The sequence below is a fragment of the Clarias gariepinus genome, chromosome 17 (genome assembly GCF_024256425.1).
Source record: "Clarias gariepinus isolate MV-2021 ecotype Netherlands chromosome 17, CGAR_prim_01v2, whole genome shotgun sequence".
In the NCBI taxonomy this organism is placed as follows: Eukaryota; Metazoa; Chordata; class Actinopteri; order Siluriformes; family Clariidae; genus Clarias; species Clarias gariepinus.
This window is the reverse complement of record NC_071116.1, coordinates 9277381-9299381: the sequence shown is the minus strand read 5'-3', so window position 1 is coordinate 9299381 and position 22001 is coordinate 9277381. Positions and strand designations below refer to the sequence as shown.

The 22001-nt window shown below is 39.8% G+C and overlaps 2 protein-coding genes across 3 annotated transcripts; one reads left to right on the top strand and one right to left on the bottom strand.

The window, feature by feature from the left end:
* Positions 1-746: 746 nt before the first annotated feature.
* Positions 747-9376, bottom strand: tor4aa (torsin family 4, member Aa). Of its 2 annotated transcripts, none has more exons than XM_053516416.1 (2): positions 9233-9376; positions 747-2573 (listed from the first exon to the last, which is right to left on the bottom strand). In XM_053516416.1, the coding sequence occupies exons 1-2, from the start codon at positions 9308-9310 to the stop codon at positions 1329-1331; spliced, it is 1323 nt and encodes a 440-aa protein (XP_053372391.1). In that variant the 5' UTR covers positions 9311-9376; the 3' UTR covers positions 747-1328. The 2 variants fall into 2 exon arrangements, with proteins under 2 accessions (XP_053372391.1, XP_053372392.1); XM_053516417.1 differs by lacking the exon at positions 9233-9376 and adding an exon at positions 4484-4632.
* On the top strand, positions 8724-20477 carry brap (BRCA1 associated protein). Its single transcript, XM_053516414.1, has 12 exons — positions 8724-9050; positions 9400-9561; positions 10471-10654; positions 11123-11312; positions 11515-11628; positions 13495-13643; positions 14161-14236; positions 15500-15638; positions 15741-15850; positions 15943-16032; positions 16860-16963; positions 18687-20477. Exons 1-12 carry the CDS (start codon positions 8972-8974, stop codon positions 19054-19056), a joined length of 1767 nt encoding a protein of 588 aa, XP_053372389.1. The 5' UTR covers positions 8724-8971; the 3' UTR covers positions 19057-20477.
* Positions 20478-22001: the final 1524 nt, after the last annotated feature.

Genomic DNA, 22001 nt, shown 5'->3' with positions numbered 1-22001 from the left:
CCAGCGCAGATGTCAACATAAGCACCCTTGGATGCCTGCCGCTGCTACTGTAAATTTCACACTATGCAATGACTGATAGGAATTTTTTCATTCCCTTTTTGGGTGAAGTAAACACGGGTTGTTCACTTTTTCCTACATTTGCAGTTTAGTTTAAACCGAACATTTTCGCTCCCTGCAATTTGGAATCACACTTAACATGGCTGAACACCCTGTAAAGTATACTTCGCAGGGTACCTACTGAGTATGGGAGACTATTACCCACGATCCCACTGCACGAGAGAAACCATTGGCTCAGCTGTGATTAGGTGACGCTCGGCAGACAAAGCGCATGCGTACTAGAGTACTCGTCTATCAAGACCTCGCTCGTTTAACAAGTTAAAATGGTCCGGGTAATCCAAGGTTCCACTGTATTTAATTCAAAAATAATATGATGTTTATTCAATCCTTAAGTAATAATATCCTTTAGGGCAAAGCAAATTCAGATAACCCAGTTGTTAAAAACCGAAAAACCGTATACAGCGCGAAGGCTATTTTATTATATTATCTTTAGACATTCCGATACACCTCTAGTATGTGTGTGCAAACATGACCAACAAATGTTTTCAGATTTTCACCCTGTTGTGACCTAGAAGATCCCCTCCCCTCCCCTCCCCTCCCCTCCCTTGGCTTGTGACTCAGCAACTCATTTAAATCGACACTGAAGCAGTTAGTTTGTGTTAGTGAAATAAGGATAGTTTAAGATATGAAAAAAAAAGCTTTATTTAAAGGGATTCCACCTGGAGCATTAAAACACAACATTTTGGGAGTTTTAACTTATTAAAATAATATTAAAATATGAAAACTTGAATACAATGTAAAATAAGAACTTCGGGTAATCCGATACATGACTGAAACGTGGCTCTCTCAGTCTGCCCTGAAGTAGGACTGTTTTTTTTTTTCTCTCTCTCTGAAAGGTCTCTCAGCCACACTGCCCTTGTTTCTCTAGAGAGAATTTGACATTTGTTTACATGCTTCATCCTACAAAAGTTTACCAGTAACAGCCAACTACAAGACAAAGTAAACATGGATGTTTTACACTGTATGCATGTGAGAGAGAGATAGAGAGAAACAGTTACTGACTCATTCTATTTAACAAATATACTGTGTATGTGCGCGTGTTTGAAGTGGGGGGGGCCATAGGATTAAATTTAACATTCATTCATAACATTCCTCCTTAAGAGCTGTAAAAATAACAACGAAACCATGAGGCAGACATATCCATCCATCGCAGACTCGCACTGATTTTAATGCATCAATATATTTCTTGAATGTGTAAACAGCATTTGGTTTCACAGAAGATTCACTTTTGCCACCACTTGCTTACAGCCAGTGCGTGCAAACTCTCGTTCACCGACAAAATAGTAACCCAGCTCGTCTGCTAGTCTTTCTACGTGAGAGCGTTCTGGGTAAAATCCTTCCCGAGACATCTCGTCGATAAAACATTCCATCACGTGGCTTTTTTCCAGAAGTGTAAGAGGAAGCAACTCTGCTTCCAGCCAAAGCAAGTGGTGTTTTTTGAGATTGCTAACCAACAAAGAGTTCAACTCCTTGCCAATGTGCCCTCGGCCCGAAACGGTTATGCTGGTGGAGTTCTGCAGCACAAACTTTGTGATCTCGTCTTGCTCCAGGTTGCTAATGAGGATGTAAATGGCGTTCAAATATTCGTTGTTGTCTTTTTTCACGATGAGGCTTCGCACAGTGTCTAGCAGCTGAGTAGGCATGTGCTCCATCTCATCAAAGATGAACAGTGGAATTTTCTCCTCTTCTTCAGCCCGAGTGACCATGTCAGAGACCTGAGAAGACAGAGTTTCTGTACAGACTGGGACGTTGTCTTCTGTGGGACAGTGGTGGAGCACGAAGTACTGCATGACCAGCTGCTCGCCTACCACAGATCGGAAGTGCTGAGCCAATAGCCTTCCTATGTGACTCTTTCCTACACCACTAGGCCCGAGAAGAGACACCACCAAAGGTTTACTGTGAACATATGTCGACAAGTAATCTTTTAAATGGTCCAAAAGGCCATCAGTTGCCTCATGCTGTCCAAAAACCTCTCTTTTAAGGGTTTTCTCCAGTCCCTCAAGATCGTATTTAAGCACGTGGTCGTCTAGGTTTTCAATGGCATTGTAAACCTGCAAGAAAACAACAACACAAAGCAGGACCAGACAGCTCTTGGCTCGGCTTTGCTCCTTAGTAGGCACTACTCGGCGGCTGCTATTGGGGAATAGGACACGCCCCTTTTTCCTTTTCCTTTTCTTGACTACATTGACAGGACTGTGGCCATCAACTACATCAAATGTGAAGATCTTAGGGCTGGTGGAGCGCTGTTCACTACACGGAGACAGTGACGGAGCACTGTGCTGGGATGCTGATACTGCCCGCTCCATGCGGCGCTTTTTCATCGCTTGGTACTTCTGTCGAATTCGCACCACAGCTCGTACCGTCGAGGAAAACTGGTAGAGTGTGGGTTTCTTGTTTTCCCCCGTCTCCTCCGAGTCATCCTCAGAAAGCATGGCAGCAAGATTTTGGTCCCCCATCTGTAAAAACCAAAAAGGTAGCATGTATGTTAATGAAGTGACAAGAGAATTGTAAACGAACAAAGATTGACTCAAGTTGCTGGTGTGACATGTTTGCCCTTTTGCTACAACCACCACCCCACCCCCAATCATCTTTTCTTGCCCTATGATTTTTACCCACATTCTTTTAATGTTCTTGGAAAAGGGGCTGTTTGCTGCATTTTCAGAGAGAGCAAAAGAGGCTTGTATAGGCAGGCACTAGTGTGTGTCCGTCCGTGTGTGTATGCAAATCATACTCATTTGATCATTCGCCCCTATAAACAAAAGGTCCACACAGACCATTATATTCCAAATAAAGCCAGTTACACTGGTTATTCCCTTAATGTGCAAGAACATTGAAATACTTCTGTAAATGCTCAATTGAACAACTTTTATATAAATTTCCTCACGCTCATCTTGAAAAAAGACCCCGTTCTGATCGTCACTTTTTGAAATTTTGACGAGTGTAATTAAAAAGCTAAAAAGCTGGAGTGTCCTTTTTAAACTGGTATTAGTTAACTGTACTGATTATTGTACAGTACAAGATGACTCAGAATTCTTTACATCCCCATTTCTAATAGGTCATTCTAAAAAAAAAAACAAGAAATGTATTCTCAGGCATACAAACTTTCACTCACTCACTCATCATCAATACCACTTTATCCTGTATTTAGGGTCACAGGGGGCCTGGAGCCTATCGCAGGAGACTTAGGACACAAGGCAGGGTACACCCTGGACAGGGTGCCAAGCCATCGCAGGTCGCACACACTTATTCACACACTACGGGCAATTTGGGAACGCCAATTAGCCTAATCTGCAGGAAACCCACCAAGCACAGAGAGAACATGCAAACATACAAACATTTCAACATTAGATTATCCAAACTGAACATTGGATTAGTTATTTTAAAAATATTCACATAAAACAATCTTTAAAATCAACAAATCGAAATACTGTAAACCTATTAAAAATGAAATGTTTTTCAGATATACATGAAATAAGACACAAAGTACTTTTTCGAGGGTGTTAAGGTGAATGAAGGACACGTTATGCATTTGGTTGTTGTGTTGTTTTTTTTGTCATGTGCATGACTCGAAACTGGAAGCACTGCTAAAATAGAATAGATGCAGATTTTATGTGAATTTCTCCATGTTGTGAGAAAATGCCTGGGCGCCGATATCGAGTCACGTGACATGAAACCCTCAGCCAGCCCACAGCGACTGTTCTTCTACTGCACAAAGCCTGATGTTCGCATCTGGCAGGATTCCTGATCTATTGAACTGATATTTAATGGACGCAGGACACCTGATGAGGATGGTCCTTTTGGAATAGTGTCCTACCCATATGTGTGTGTCCCTGGCGCACACACACACACAGACACTCTCTCACACCTGAGGAATGCAAGGGTATGTGTCGAAAAAAAAAGAGCTCGCGCATGCAGAACTTCTGCTCTTCTTCCAGATGTTTCTCTCCACGCGCGTAACTTTCCCTCCACGAAGCTGCCTATAGCGGCGCAGATAAACAGCTGGTTTCCTTCCTGGAAATCCTGTTCCCTGGTCGTTAGAACTGCACAATACTACACAGAGTTACAGTGTGTGTGAACAGAACAGCAAGGATAATCAATCCACCTAGAAAATGTTCGATTTATATTATTGTTGTTCTTAAACTGCACACATTAGTGCTTTGTGAATGGCTCTAAAACACACACAGCCAGACAGACCGTTTTGCTGATCCGTGAGAAACGGGAAGTAGAGACCGTGACAAGATTTGAGAGAAGTACATACGATTAGCGCCCACCATCTGCAGCGGTGCGAGAAAACTGCGCACGCACACACACGCACGCGCGCACGCACGCACACGCAAACATAAACGCACGCGTACAGGTAGCTTACCTTGAGCAGATCACTACAAAGAAGACGTTGAGGAAAGTCTCTTTTTAATCGAGAAGCATGGTCAGAAGGACAGAATGAGGGAAAAAAAAAAAGAGGACGACGAGGAGGAGGTATAATTGTGGCCTGACCTCCTCTCACCACCACTTGCTCTGAACTCCACCTACCTGCTCATCTCTTCACGAAGCTCCTCCCTCTTCCCCGCCCCGCCACCGCGAAGCCCCTCCCACTTCCTCTTCACATCTAACCGCGAAGCCAGGGGCTGATAAGTCACTGTAGGGCAAGTAAAGTACTGCAAACTGGCGTGTACACGGAAAAGTAAGAAAACAACCCTTCCGTTCTAAAACAATCTCGCATCCTCAGTTTAAAACAGTAGACGTGTTCAAATCAAACCACTTGTTGAGCAGTGTTGCAGGATGGGAATTCCAGCTCTGTTTGAAGATTCCAAAAGACCCCAAAAGTAAATCATCTTTCTAAGCAGCGCAGAAGAGTATGGGCTCTACACGATCACTCACTGCTTTATGCTGTGTGCAGGGGGCCTGGAGCCTATCCCAGGTGTGTTAGAGCATGAGGTGGGGTACACCCTGGACAGAGTGCCAATCCAACGCAGGACACGCACGCATTCAGTAACGCTAATTCACCTAATCTGCATGTCTTTTGACTGTAGGAGGAAAGCGCCTAGTATGGGGAGAACATGCACACAGACCCGAGGCGGAAATCGAACCCGGACCCTTGAGGTGCAAGACGACAGTGCTAACCACTAAGCCACCATTCGGCCCTCTACCTAATTAGTTAAAACAATAGCATTGCTTTCGATCACATTTTTACATCAAAACACTTACAATTGTGCCCTGACAAAGACAGTAAATCCCAGACAGAAGAGTGTGGGCTCTATGCAATTACTCACTCACTCACTCATCGTCTATACCGCTTTATCCTGTGTACTCGATTGCGGGGGGTCTGGAACCTATCCCAGAAGACTTAGGGCATGAGGTGGGGTATATACTGGACAATCCATCGCAGGGCAAAAACCTTTCTTTCCCATATAGATATTCATCCCAAAGTGCATTTCTTTCCTATTGCATTAAAACCTTTCTATCTTTCTATCCTATCTTTTTTAGGTCGTTTAAGCATTTCAGTGTATATAATACTGTGTATGGTCATGTATGTGACAAAGTTTTTCGTTAAATTTGATTTGAGATGTGAGAATACTGACTCAGTGACAGTGCAAGAAAAGAGCTTGATCACATAAGAGAGTTGCGGTGAATGCAGCACTCATCTAACACAGCTACTTCCTCTGATAATTACTAGAAAACGCTTCTTACCAGAATGTTAGGACTAATTTAAAAATGGCTTACTTTACACAAGCATTGTACTTTATTTTTCAGATTTCAATATTTGTCAAACAGATTTAATGGTCAAAATCTAGGACACAGAAACAGACCAATGGCTTGGTATATTGTGTGATTCTTCTGTAAGACCCACACCAAGTGAAAAGAGACGACCACAGCTATCATGTCATGTTATTACAGTACAATGATGCGGTTGTGTGTATGGTTTTAACATGAGTGTATCATGTGCTTAGGCGGGGCTGAGAAATATTAAAGGGTTGTAGTCGACTTTCTGGAAAATTTGCAACTACAAATGCGTTAACTATAAAATAACTATACTACTGTGAAACAACATCAAACCTCCTCAGCCCGTGGTTATTTCATCACCATAACTAAACTACAGTATTGAGATAGTTGGCTCATGATTTACAGTTCTACAATAGTATTCTACTGTTTAATGGAGCCATAGAGCCTTTTTGTTTTTTACTTATGAATTGAAGACATTAAGTTAAAGTTAAGTCTACTAGTGTTTCAATTTTGAAGTTTTGAAATAAACATGTTAAAATAAATGACTAGACAAACCAGACAAGACACAAACACACAGTAATAAATATAATGATTGTAATTGGAAATTTGACCACAGAAATATATATTTTAATAAAAGAACGGGAAAAAGAAAAAAAAAAACACTTACCCTCTGGCTATGTTTCACAGACAGCACTTCGAGATCCACCATATTCCATAAACACACACTGGTGTATCTAATAATTTAGGCAGTAAAAGTATCCAGTGTTTAACTACACACAGCTGTTGTACCTGTTAAACTTGAACCAGAGTAACACACATTTAAATGCCATCAATATGTCAGCGTCTACACTTCGCTAAATATAGTTCCACCAATAATATCTACAGGTACTCGGTGTGGATGGAGTGTGTGTGGGTGTAACTGGGGAAGTATAGTACTATATATTTATAGCCAGCATTAAGTCATGTCATGTCATTGCACTGAAATATCAATTATATATTAAATAAATTTAATGAATATATATATTAGACGATAGTATATATATGTCTATGTATACCTGTATGAAACTTATAAACATTATAGAATAGTTTCATTTTTATGACCTACATGTCAGAAATATGCAAATACTTTTTCGCTTTTCCTTTGCATGTTGAGGAGCAACAGTACTGCTGCAACAGTAAAACATTTGAAGTATAAGTGTGAAGCTATGAAAAGAGGAGAGTGTGTGTATATATATATATATATATATATATATATATATATATATACACACACTCTCCTCTTTTCAAAGAGAAAGACAGAGAAAGGGAGAAACACATATAGTAGGGGATGTAAGAATAGATCACACTGGTTGATCTGTTACTTAGTAGCTTAGTGTTCCAGGAAAAATGCTGTCTGCTAAACATGCAAATAAAGTCCCTGGGTGTATAAAAAAGTAGGCGTATTTTCAGATTTGCCTGTATTTCATATGTGGTATGCCATCCCATGTTTTCGATCAACTGTGTTAAACTGTGCTACATTCATCTCCACATTGAGAATAGCAGTCAAACACTAAATCCCACCAGCTGCTGTCGTAACCAGATGTAGATCTCAACATCAAATCTTTGCAGTATGATCACTGTACAAACATGATTTAAGATATCATGGTATGGTGATCTATACTAATGTGGACATTAGTATCATTAGTAACATCTTGGAGGTTTATACAGTTACTTACATAATTACTATATCTGTAATTATAATTATTGTTACTAATAATAAGTTTTAATATTTTTTTATTTCAGTTAATTATTGTGTCATGGTTTTATGGTTAGTCACAGTCTCTGATCAGATGGTTTCCAATGAGAGCTTGAAAATATTGATTAAAATATATTTTTTTTTCTTGAGTCTACCAAAAGTTCATAATCTTGTGATTTTCATCTCAGTTGTTTCCATTTGTGACTCCCTGCAAAAGATGTGTAACTCCTTCCATCTGTAGTCACCCTTGGTTGCATTACAGCTACTTTGTTTCCCTGTACAAGGGAAGCTTTTTGTATGTCTAATCCATTTCAGCTGTAAACAGATTACATTGATATCAAACACACACAAGAACATCTCACCGCTGACTGGAACTAAACAAAACAACTATCTAATTAAGCTAAGCAGGACGTCATACTGCCATGCTAGTCAGTATTTTTTTTGGCTCTTTCTTTTGGCTTATAATGACAACATGACCAAAGTCTCCTGGGATAGGCTCCAGGACCAGTGGTACCTCGGTATCCCACCTCACAAATTTTTGCCCTAAGAACTGAAATTTTGCAAGAAATTTGCCTTGGCACATGAAGCATTTTCAGCATACGAGCAAACAAAATGAGCCGAACCAAACGCCAGCTAAGTTGTGCGTATGTCTGGAAATCGTTCAAAAATTGTTTGCATCATTGTTAAATCAAGCGCAGCGGGTTTACAAATTTTTTTTCATTTTGTGCAAGATTTAGTAACATGGGTCTCACAGATGATTTCGTTTTTAAAGCAGGCAGTGCCGAGAGGAATCATAAATTAAAGTGAAAGTGATGTTTATTTTACTTAATTTATATGACTTTATTTATTTATTTATTTAATTTATATGAATGTTTAGATTTTTTTCATACACTAAAATATGATTATTGGGTAGGAAATTGGTAATATTTTTGGACGGCTGGAATGAATAATTTATATATTTATACGTATTTTCATCTTAAGAACTCCTTAAGAACGCCTCTGATGAGGACTGAATTCGTATACAGTACCGAGGTACATTATAGTGCTTTCCCTCAAAAAGCAGTGACGTAATCTAACAATAAGAGCTTTTATTCTGAAAGATGAACTCATCTGACCCGGAAGTGTATGGTGACGGCTAATCCCCCCCCCCCCTCCATTCCTAAAAGTTCAGCTGTTATTTCGGGTTTGTCTGTTACAGAGTTGAATGTAATGACTGAATGCTGAAGTAGTTTGAGTCTTAGAAACTTTACGAAAACATAGTTTTCGTAGCTAGGGTTAGAGAACGATATTGTAGCGTTGTGTTTATTTCCGCTTTTGGTGTTTATGTGTTCCGGAGCTCGCGCTTTGTTTTGCTAGATAAATCTCTGGATAATATCGCGTGCGCTGGGAGTTTAACACATGAGCGTGTCACTTGTAGTGATCCGTCTGGAGCTCGCGGACCAGTCGCTCGCGCCACAGGGCTTTCAGTACTGCGCCGGTGAGATACAACAGCGTGTGTCACTGTTAGAGTCTGAATAAAACTCTTGTTTTATACATATTGTTTGTTTGTGAGTAGATATCCAAAGCAGAGTAAGACAGCTGTGTATCAGCGTAAACCACAACACTGAATAGTTAACGTGTTAACGAGAGTCATATAGGAGTAAAAAGCAAGAGGTTTACCTGCGTTTCTGGAACTTTCCTGGCTGTGTACTCCACCTCTACATTTCTCTTGAGTGACTCTGCAGTTTGCAGGATCATGTGACTTTAATGCGTGTGCTATTGTTTATTAGCTGAATCTCGCAGATGACACTGTGATATGAAGTGATGTGCTTCCTTCCTGTCTACAGATGTGGAGATGTCTGAAGAGGAGATGCAGGACAAGGCCCTGGCCTCAGCCAGGATGGTACTAGGGGGCAAGACGGAGGTAGAGAAGGCCTCCATCCTCCATCAACACATCGGCAGCCGTGCCATGTCAGACATGGTGATTGAGACTCTGGTGGCGAGTTCAGGTTCAAGTCAACCCCTCTTTTTCTTTTCTAGCTTCCAGCGCTACTTGAACACACTGATCGGGACTTTGGATCCCTCCAGGGAGCTTTGCCTTGTCTGTAGAGAAAAACATAAAGGAAACCCTTTTAATTTCTACATAGGACTCATTCTTCACTTTTGGATCAGCATATAAGGGCTGTACTGACAGTAGGGTACCGCAGATGTACCTTGCAGGACAGTAAAGGGGAAGGGCATTGCTCAAAGGTTCACCAGTGTCAGCTTGGCGGTTTTTGAGCTTAACCCCCCAACCTTCCGATCATTAACCCAGAGTTTTAACCATGCAACCACTGCCCCTAAATGCATTTGGACCCAACACTCATTTCAATTCTTTTTGAAAATCCCCTTTGATGGTCTCAGAATGTGTGTCTTGTCCTTTGTGCTGGTTTCCCTTTATTGAAACTTCTTCATCCATCTGTGCGCATTGCTCCCGTCAGTGGTGTCATCTCCATAAGTGTTCTATAGTGCAGTGGGTTTCAAGAGTTGGGTCCAACAATGGTGCAAATGCCTGGGTTGTGAGGGAGACTATGTTGAGCTTTGGAAGAGTTGCTCTACCAATATGTGCAATTTGAGCCACCCATGTAAGTTAATTGAAAAGTTATGCCCGCTTTTGCATTACTTTCAGTACAGCCCTCATAAATCTTAGATAATACTGAATGAACGAATGATAACTACATTAGCTAGACCACATTTTAAAAGATTGTAGAGTTTAATTGTGGTGCTGTGCAGGTGTAAATCAGATTCCTGCTGCAAATTAGTCAGAGCATGTTGCATATGGGAGTTTCTAAAAGCATTCATAATAAACAGGTCCGTAGTAGCAACAAAACAAACTTAAAAACATAGCTGAATTTTAGAAAATCATTACTTTTTTGTAGATGTACCTGAGGAGAAAAGGGGCGCCCAGTCACCAGATGAAAGTGGCAGCAGTAAAACTGAGGAGAACGATTCCACTAAACTCTCTGAATCGCCCTCTAAACAGCTTCCAGATCAGATCTCTTTCTACAGCGGCAACCCGTCCGTGGAGATTATCCATGGTATCATGCACCTCTACAAGACAAAGTAAGAACACTGGAGAGTACAGGGGTGGATCTGTTGTAATGAATTGCACATGCAGTACATATAAATTTAACTTAAATGGCATAATATTGTCAATAGAAGCAATATTCCACAAATCCCTTTGGATGTACTGATTGATTTATTGCGTGCCAAATAATCTGTCTAAGTAACTAAATTGTGAACAATTTTAATTGTATATATTACCCTTATATAGGTGTAATAAATATGATAACATATAATACAAACAATTACAATTCTAAACTCTTAAGAGCAAAAATTTTGTACAATAAGCTTACAAATTATTTCAGAACTACTGCGCTAAAAATAACTTTCCATTAGGTTATTAGTTTTGAAAGGTAGTGTAAAGAGGTTTATATGAACAATACAATCTTTGTCTAACTGTATGATGATAAGGATGTGGTCATGTAGACTGTGGTTCTTTTCCCTTTGTAATGTTTACCTTTGCTACAGTAAGATGACGTCATTGAAGGAGGACGTGAGGCGCAGTGCCATGCTTTGTGTGCTCAGTGTGCCGACAACCATGACCAGCCATGACCTCATGAAATTTGTGGCACCCTTTAATGACGTCATGGAGCACATGAAGATCATCCGGGATTCTACGCCCAACCAGTACATGGTGCTGATTAAATTTGCCACCCAGGTATGTTCCTGTGAGCCTGGCCTTTGTGCAGTAACCACAGGAATATGGTGTATATAGCAATATTTATTATGTATCATATATGTACCTGACAGCTGTAATTAATTGGTCATAAGCAGTTGGTTGCTTGATTTATTGTTTTGTAATGACAGGAATAAATCACTTCAGGATGTACTGATGCTTATGTTTTTACATCTTTCTGCAGCCTGATGCTGACAGCTTCTATACAACCTGCAACGGACGGCAGTTCAACTCCATCGAGGATGCCGTGTGTCAACTGGTCTATGTGGAAAGGGCCGAGGTGATCAAGTCTGAAGAGGTATGGATTAAGCAGCCAACGCCTGCCTGTTTTCACTGTGTGCCTATTTTCCCCTCCCTACAGAGGTTTACCACTTGTTGATGTCTTTCATGTTTATATCCTTCCAGGCTCTTTTTGTAATTGCTGTGGCTTAAAGTTCCTGATTTCACAGCAGCTTTTCTACAGAAAATAAAATAAAGTTGCGATGCATGTTGCCATGTTTTTAGGTATAATTTTTGTTTTTCAATAAAATGGTTGGATCTAGTAAAAATTGTAAACCTAAAACATGACGACAAGTTGCTTGAGCGAGAAGTAGACTTCCAAAAGTTTTCTCCATCGATAGAATCTTACTAAATAGAATAGGATTACAAAGATTTGAATAAAATATTCTTTGTTTCTTTGCAAAGAAATGTGAATGGAAAATGTGAAAGTGTATGCAACTTAGATGACCACCAATAGCAATGACAAACTGCTCTTTCCAGTGTCTGTGACTAAATAAATACTAAAAATAATAATAATAATAATAATAATAAAACTTGCGCTTTTAATGTCCTCAAGGTGAATAAAGCATAAAATAAAAAAAACTTTTTATTCTCAGGATATTCTTCTAAATGTGCTCAGAAAACTGAATAGTTAAATTTTCACGTCAAATAATTTAGACGTCCATTAAAATACACTCAGTTTTTTTAATATCAAAAGATGAAAATTTAGGATTTAAGAGATAAATTGCTCAGAACCTTACAGTTAACACTGAGCATCATTTATATGGAAAAATGCCAATACCAGTGGCAAGTTAAAGAATGCATGATCCTTTCACACATGCAGTAGATCAGGACAGCTTCAACAGCTTTTCTCATAATGATTTGCCATGTCTATTGTCTGTGTTTTTCTGCCTTGCTCTGAGTGTTTAGTGAAAAATTGTATCAATTCACGACTTCTGTTTTTATTTCATCATAACATAACTCAAAACAGTTCACCTCCATGTTCCTGAAGCACATTGGGAAATTACCTTATATAATCTTTTGAAATAATTTTAGCTGGTAAATGCAATACACTCAATTGCCATGGGTGTGTAAAGCATATTCAGAGTATTTAAGTGTTTGTATAACTGCATTTATGGCAACTGTTTACACACGTACCGCTCAACAGACTTATAATAATCCACACACACTGATTGAAATGGCAGGCTTTTGTGATGTAAAAAAAAGAAACAAAGACAAATCATGTTTGATCATGTCAAAAACGGAACCATACAGCAACCAACAAAAGCCAAATGGAAAAACAAATTACACAGCCATCGGCTAGTACTTTCTCGAAGCGCCATTTACAATCACTCTTTATGGGTACGTGCTTCTTCTTCAAATTTATTACCTCCTGAGTTGGTTTTTCCTCTTTTGACACAAATACTGCAGGGGAATCACCACTGAGCCGTCAATGCACATTTTTATTAGATACAATCAAATGGAATATTACAGGATGGTATATTCAGTTTGTTATTGACACCTACACTAAATGTTAAAGTTCCCATATTTTACTATTTCTGTACAGAGTTTTTTTTTTTTTTTTCTTCTTTCTCGCCTTTTTCCTTGCATTTTTTTATTTTTGCACACACACTCCAGGCCAATTTAAATGACTTTACATATTATGTCTCCTTTACCATTACTTTTTTTATTGACGTTTTGTGAACACTAAGAGCCAATGTTTTGATCTTATATGTTTCGTTTCCCAGCAAAACTTACATTATTATTGAAATTTTTCTTTGCAATACTTTTATTCATGTCTTTATTTTCAGCATCTAATTCCTTTTGCATAAAGTGTATTATGACCTTATAAAGTGATTTCAAGCTTGTTGGATTGATTGATTTTACTGGTTTTTATACCCACCAGGGGGCCAGTTTACCAGTGATGGACCTGACCGAGCTGCCCAAGTGCACGGTGTGTCTGGAGCGCATGGACGAGTCGGTGAACGGTGTCCTCACCACCCTGTGCAACCACAGTTTCCACAGCCAATGTCTGCAGCGCTGGGAGGATGCCTCGTGCGTAACACACGTTCACTTTTCTTTAGCTAGTCCAGATCACCGCTAAACCAAACAGATCGTTTAACCACACTTTTCCCGAAATTCTACCCAGTGTTGTTATGCACTATAATTACAAATCATTGTCAGCAAATTCTTTCTATTTAGTCCAGCTGTTTTTTTTTTGTTTTTTTTTTTTTTTTAAAGCTTTTTACATACTTACTTTTCCCCCTTTGCATTCGTCATTCATAACAATGCACTGATGTCCAAATGCACTGTTTACTATTCTAACATCTGGTATAGGTTTAAAAAAAAAAAAAAAAGGCTTGCTGGGAAGTTTTCTCCATTCTTTCTTGCCCTTTGCAAACAATGTCATGACGTGTTGTTTTTAGGCTATTGTAGAGTTTTAACAGATGACCTTTGACTCACGTTGTGAGCAAAGTGACAGTGACATTTAGGCGTGGACATTAAACCTGCTGCAACTGCTAGAACTTATGACTTTCAGAAAGTGTATTTAAGACTGCCTGTCTCTTTCTAGGTGCCCCGTGTGCAGGTACTGTCAGACCCCAGAGCCCATGGAGGAGAATAAGTGCTTTGAGTGCGGCGTACAAGAGGTAGCCAGATGTTTCAGTTCTAACTCTTTTCTGTTTGATTCATATAAAGGAGCAGCTTCACGTAAATGCTAACGTAGAAAGCAGCAAAACTCCCTGAGGCTCTATAAGGCGTAAAAGAAGGATTAAGCTGGTCTTGAAAGGACATTCATTATGAGGATACACCGATCAGCCATAATAGTAAATGTACTGACGGGTAAAATGAATAGTATTTGATTATCTCTTATATTCACATGTGCCAGGGGGGGGGATACAGTATTAAACAACAAAAGAACAGTCGCATCTCAAAGCTTAAGGAACAGAAGCAGGAAGAAAAACTTTAACAGGGCCCCATTGTGATGGCTAAAAAGCTGAGATGGATCATCTTCAAAACATCAGGTCTCCTGGGGTGTTTCTGTTAGTGGTTAGTACTTACCAAAGTAGTTCAAGAAGAGGACACCTGGTAAACTGAAGTCATGGGCGTCCAAGGCTCATTAGTCTGCATAGGAAAACATAAGGCTGTTCTGTTTGTGCCAGAAGAGATACTGTAACACAATTTGCTGAAAATGATCATGTTGTCTATGATGATGTGGTGTCAGAACACACAGTGCTTGCTGTGTGTGGGGTTGCATACCGTCCTTGCTGACTCATGTCCACTGCTGAAAGCTCTTACGGATCATTCTTTCTTTTACGTCATATGAATGGCTAGGGGTGGGTGTGTGTGTGTGTGTGTGTGTGTGTGTGTGTGTGTGTGTGTGTGTGTGTGTGTGTGTGTGTGTCACTGACCTAGGAAATTGATGGCTCCATGGGCTGCACTTTAGGCAGAATACAAGCCAGTGGGAGGCAGTGTGATACCTCTTGCAATGTTCTCCTGAAAAAACCCTAAATCCTGGCATTTATGTACAGTAGATGTTACTTTGGCACATAACCTGAAGAATACCTAAATGTTATCGCAAAGCAAGTACATCTTCTAAAAAACCAAATCTGATCCAGGAATGCTGCAACTTCATGTACCTGAAGTATTTGCTGCTAACTCTTTTCTCCCAGACACCACAGCACACCTTCAGAGGTCTGGTGGAGTCCATGCCTTGATTAGTTCTTTTGGTGGCACAAAAGGGTCCTACCCAATCTAATCTAAGGTTTTACTGTTATGGCTGATCAGTGTATAGTAAATAAGAGTCCTGAGATGAGTTCATATCAAGATTAGATGTCTGAAAGCAAAAGTCTTATGTCTAACAACTAGCTGTGGTATTTGCATACTCAGCAAAAACTAAATTTTGTATACAGAACTTGTGGATCTGTCTGATTTGCGGCCACATCGGATGCGGCCGGTACGTCAGCCGCCATGCCTCCAAGCACTTTGAGGAAACGCAGCACACCTACGCCATGCAGCTGACCAACCACAGAGTCTGGGATTACGCTGGAGGTTTGTCTGAGACTGTGTTGCATGTTTTTAACCTCCTGCTCCTGAATAGGATTTTGTCATGAAGTGAATCAAACAAGTATTTTGTTGTCTATGTGATTTAAGATAACTACGTGCATCGGCTGGTGGCCAGCAAGACAGACGGCAAAATGGTGCAGTACGAGTGCGAGGGGGATTCCTGTCAGGATGAGAAGATTGACTCACTACAGCTTGAGGCATATGTTATTTTAACCGTAGTTTACCTTGTAGAATTAATACACTGTGTTCAGTTACACATATTTTATAATATTCACCATCCTATTCCCAGTATTCCTATTTGCTGACCAGCCAACTGGAGTCACAACGCATCTACTGGGAAAATAAAATCCTTCATCTAGAAAAAGAAACGACAGAAGAGGTAAAAGCTTGTTTTGGATGTCCCACCGGTTTATTTTTTTTTACAGGTACAGTGGAACCTTGGATTACGAGCATAATTTGTTCAGGAAGCGAGCTTGAATTTCAAAACACCCGCAAATCAAAGTGAATTTTCCCATAAGAAATAATGAAAACTCAAATTATTCATTCCACAGCCCCAAAAAAATTTATACATAAAAATAATGAATACTGATAATGAAAAGTAATGTGTGTGTGGGAAGCTAAAGTAAGAGGAGAGGAGGAATGAGCCCCTCCTCTCTCCATTTTCTCGTCTTACACTGTAAATCTTCCTCCTCTCTTATTTGAGTTTAATACACACACATTAACGGAAAGACTTTTATCGGAAAAAATAACAAGGAACAACACTAATGACACTCGGGTGAGCGCATACTAACGGAATCACTGCTATAAAGTAAAAATAAAACAAATTAACCTGCACTTTACCTTTAAAAAGCATCACGACAGAGCAGTGTTTCCATGGGAGAGGGAGACTGTGTGTGTGTCAAGGTGAAAGGAGGAGGGGTGTGTGTGTGCCGAGCAGATTACCCACAATTCCGTAGCGCAAGACAGTGAAAAAACATTGGCTTGGTTCTGATCATGTGACGCTCGGCGTCAAACCAAGAAGCGCATGTGTGACACATGATACTCAGTACTCGTAAACCAAGACTTATTCGTTTTCCAAGTCAAAATTTGTTCAGAATCTTTGCCTGTCTTGCGGAAGAACTCCCAAACCGCGTTACTCGCAATCTGAGGTTCTACTGTACAAAAAAAAACTATAAATATATAGTAATAATGAGTTGTTTGTTTCAGATCAACAACATGAAGGCCAAATTCAAGGAGACAATTGAGAGGTGCGACAACTTGGAGCTTAGGCTGAACGAATTAACCAAAGAGAAACAGACCATGGAAAAAAAGTAAGTCTACGCTCTATTCATTATTGTGATGAGATGCTAAAGGAAAAACGGAGGAGGGGTTATTATTATTTATTTTTTTGCAAGAACAGTTAGAGTATATTTACATTTATGGCATTTGGCAGACACTTTTATCCAGAGCAACTGAGATTTATTTCATTACACATACTGTATGAGCAGTTAAAGGTTAAGTGCCTCGCTCAAGGGCTCAACAGTGGCAACTTGGTGATATAAATTGTTCTTAATTTCTTTGAAGTGATCAATCTCTTAGCCAGCTTTTATTACGTTAGGTTAGTTATACTACGTCAAATCCTGCCGTCTGCGTTATGACTGGTTCAAAGAATGTCTTGTCCATGATTAGTTAGATCCTTGTTGCATGTAAAATGCAAGCCAGTCCTGGGGCACGAAGGGCGGGACTTTAAACAAGTGGATTTGAGTTTAGCTAACACCACGTTATAATTATAACGTAATAAATATTTATCAATCTATAAATTTTTTTCCCATCCCAAGTCCCTTTAGGGTTTCCATACTATTCCCTATATTTACTTTTCTGGTATTTACTGTTGTGATGAGATGTGGCAGGACACACTCCTGTTGTAGGAGCTTTTTTGAAGCCCTCTGCCGCTTCTGAGGGAAATTTCAGTTTCTGAGAAGGAGTGCAAGATAATTGTAGTAAGAAACTCCAACTAGCACGATCGTGCACAAAATGAGTGTACAGACACCAGTCGGTCAGAACAAGTGTGAGAAGGTAGGCCTAATATATGCTAAAAATACACCAGCACACCTGAAGAGTCAGCCTTACAGGAAGAAGACTCGCCTAAAATAGGGTGCCACGTAACATGCAAGCCGGAACAGGTAACAGTAGAATAACTCGAGCATGCCTAGCTAAACCTGTAAATATGCATACATGCAGAGAGGCAGAGGGGGGGACAGAATGTTTTATTTTCAGCAGTTAAATACTGAGATAAAAAATCTGGACCAAAAAAAGCTGTATAATTCATGCTACCATTAAGACAAATACATGTGAAAAGTAACTCTAGACAGCCGTAGAGTATTTACCCCTATTCTAAAACATTTTTATATTTTTTAATCAGCAATTGTCTCTCTCTGTACGGTAGTGAGTAAAAAAGTGTCCGCACTCCTGCTACATTAATAGGTCTGTTGGCTGCAGCGTCTTATCAGTGTTTCTGTTCAAGGCTTCTGTCTCCCCAGTTACTGCCAAGCAGGTATGAACGTGTTACATCAGTTTATTTGAAACTGCAGTTTGAGCAAAAATGGATGCGAAAAAACGAGAGAGATTTGTCGCAAAGAAGTGTGTATGAATGGGTTAAGAAGTTCAAGCAAGGTCGCACAAGTGTTTGCAATCAAGAAAGAGTTGGATGTGTAAAAACTTTTGTTTTGAGCTCTTAAAGCATCGTCCCTGCTCATCTCCATTAGACTTTCACCTGTTTGTTCCCCTGAAAACAGCCAGAGTGCAGATAATTTTTAATCGCCCTCATACCTTACAGAACTTTCTATAACTTTGTCGATGGACTTTGAGGTAGTAACTTAACATGTATCTAAATAAGTTTTAGTTTAACTCCTTATCTCTCCTTATCTGATCTTTTATAACATGTTGAAATGAGTTTGCTGAAAAAACAGCATGCACAGTTTAGGATTTTTGTAGTGTATATCAAGTGCAACAGAACAGTCCTACATCTCCATTTCATCTCCTCCCCTTCATCAGATGTTCACAGTTGAACACCAAGGTGGCCAAGCTGGGCCAGGAGCTGCGTGAAGAGCAGGAGATGAACCGATGTCTGCGAGCCAACCAGCAGCAGCTCCAGACGAAGCTGCAGGAAGAGGAGATTCGGGGGAAGGACGTCGTCACTCATAAGGACACCCAGATTGCCGAGCTCCAGGAGCAGCTGCGTGATGTCATGTTTTACCTGGAGACGCAGCAGCAGATCAGCCGCATGCCCGCCGAGACACGGCAGGAGATTCAGGAGGGTCAGATCAATATCGCTGCAGCTCCCGCATCGTCCACGCCAGGACCCTCTGCACACGGCTCGGGCAAGACCGGTTCGAGAAAAGGACGGGCCAAGAGAGGAAAGTAGCCCGCCATTGGAGTGGGTTGGGGTACATGACATGGGTGGGGCTTATAAGAAGTACCACCTTCTGTTTTCCAGACTGGAAAATATTTAGTCAGTCCACTAACTAGTCCTGTACTTTATACAAGACTACAAGAAACAGATGCACTATATTAAAGATAATGTACATATTATACTATAGGGGTGATTTTAGAAAAAAATTTTTTTTTGGTGTCTAAGGTGAGGATTTTCAACAAGTACAAGAAGAACTTATGATACCGCGAGTTGCATGATGATTGAGGTATTTCTCGTCCTTGTTTGAGTGTGCACTTCTAAATATTTGTTTGTTCCTAGAAAGGACTTGTTTGATATTTCTTTAAATCAAAAAAACAAAAACACAGGAAAGTATTATTAAACATACTCTGCTGCGAGATGGCACTCTGGGAAAATACTGCACACAGCATTGTGACTGTTAAAGGTTCCGTGCAGCGTGACACTTCTTCATGAGAACACCAAAAACACGTCATTATGTCGTACATCTGCTTTACCAAGAAACCTGCGCTGTAACATCAATGCTTACACGCCCTGGGAAAGGACCTGCATCCATTAAAGAGATCATACTGGACTTAACTGCTTTATTTTTCTTTTTTAAACCACGCCTTGTTTAGAGTGATAGACGAAGACTTCGCCTAGAGAAATTGAAACTATTACTGGCTGCAATTAGCAGCATTATGTCACTTTTCTCTTTAATCGGTCCCAAAGGATTTCAGTTTTAACCAATAGTGAATTTCACTAATCCTGAGCCAGGGGGCAGTCAAGGGCTCTACACAATACTTACTGGTGATTAAACGTTCCATTGCTTTTTCTCTGATGTCCACTTAAATATTTATTGTATATTTTTTCTCCTTAAGATTGTCATTATCAGTGTGAATCAGTGGTACTTGTAAGACCTCCTTAAATTCCTCCATCAGTGAGAAACTGGTCATACAGGTACATGGACACTCAAACTTTTTAATGCATGGAATTTGAGATCAGAACTGATCTAAATGTCAGACAAGCAGGTTTTGGTTAGCAAGCCTGTTTAGCAAGTATTTTTCCCCCCACTGGTTTTCAACTCGTACTACACTTTAAGAAGCTTTTGTCTGTGTGCATCATTTGCATGAAAGAACTGAGGTATCCCCCCCCCAGGCCAAGTCCAAAAAAAATCTATCTATAGTTAATTCAACAGCTAACGTTCAGGCCGAACTCTGCACTTTAGCCCAGGTACATCATAGCTGATGTTAGCAGTCCTGCTTCATGTTCATGTGTCCAAGATGTTCAGGTTAAGTTGCATATTAATTCACTTTACAAATGCAGTTTATTAATGATATTTGGTCTTGTTTGTATTTCAGCGCCAGAACCTGTCAATTGCAGTTTGCATATTAAACAATAAAGAATATTTAAGTCGGGTCTTTCTTCTTTTCCAAATTTATATATTTGTTTAAAAAAAAAAAGTCTGGCACATGACTTGAAATGTCACTGCTGTATTTTATGTCAAGAATTCGAACTGGATGTAAAATCCAGAAAAAGTACCTTTGAGTGAAAAAGCTTTTTTTTTTTTTTTTATAGAAAAAAACACTTTTTACAATTAAATTTTTTATTTAAACCAGAAACCAAAGTAGTTTTCGAACTCCATCTTGTTTATGGTTAAAATACCTCTTTTTTTTTTTTTTTAAAGATGTACTGTATAAGATCTTGTGGTTTCTTTGAAAGTTGGCTAAAAGGCACAAATTGAATAAACCAAAGTCTGGAGCTCATTTTAAGTTTTACCTGCCTACAAACACACATAGGTTCTACAGCTGACTATGAAAAAAAAAGTTTCCAGCTGCGTAGCCAGTGACCAGTTAGCGTCCCCATTGATTAATGTACCATGTGTGTATTGGAACTGGACAATTATTATTGGAACAATTGACGGTGGTGGCTTGGTCTGATGAATCATGTTTTCTTACAGCATTTGGCCTTGCCAGAGAAAGAGATGGCCCCAGTGTGCCAGTGTAATGCTTTGGAAAATGTTCTCCTGGGATCCATTCACATAGATATTACCTTGACACATTGCACTAACTGTAGGAAAAAGGTGTTGACACAGTCTCTGAAAGTCCCAGATCTTGATCCTATTGTGTGTGACAAGCTGGACAAACAAGATCGATCCAACTTACAGGATGTAAAATTCCTATTATCCAGGTGCCAGACAACATAGCGCATCATGTCTTACAGAGTGTGGCGCCCGACACCACTGAGGTCATGTTAAGTGCATGCCATGAGTCAGAGCTGTTTTGTTGGCAGAAGGAAGACTTAACATTAGAAACCCCCAAGAGGTCAAGTGGTCCAACACTCCATGGATGCTGTGTTCATAAGTACGGAGACCAGAATCACCTTCACAGATTAGGGGATACAGCTAAAAGGAGTCAGGAATTTAGATGCCCTAAATGGCTCTGTCCTCATTGTACCTCCAGAAAAAGTGTTCCATGGCGGGCTATAAAAACTTGTTTTGCCATAGATGTCAGTCAAAAAAGGAGGGATCAATATGGGTCAAATATCAGAATACTCACGTTCTTTACACAGCCCATCCTTATATCAGAACAGCCATCTTGAAAACTACATCCTGATAGCAAATTTCAAGAAGATCTAACTTATACTATTGCAGTCACAATGATGTATTTATTGTAATGAAACGTTTGCATTGCCGGTTTCTAATGCCAACTCAACTGTTCACATTCAATTTTTGATAAGTTTACATTTTATTAAAAAAAAAAAAAAAAAAAATCTTTCACATTCCAGTGTTTTTATATTTCGTTTTTTATATTTTCTAATCAAGGGGGGGGGAGAAAAAAGACAGACATCAGATTGTCAACCACTTCTCGGCATTTTAAATCAAGCTCTTCAGTCCAGAAATGTCGTCCTGCTAGTGTGTCAGTTCTGAGCACTTCGAGGGT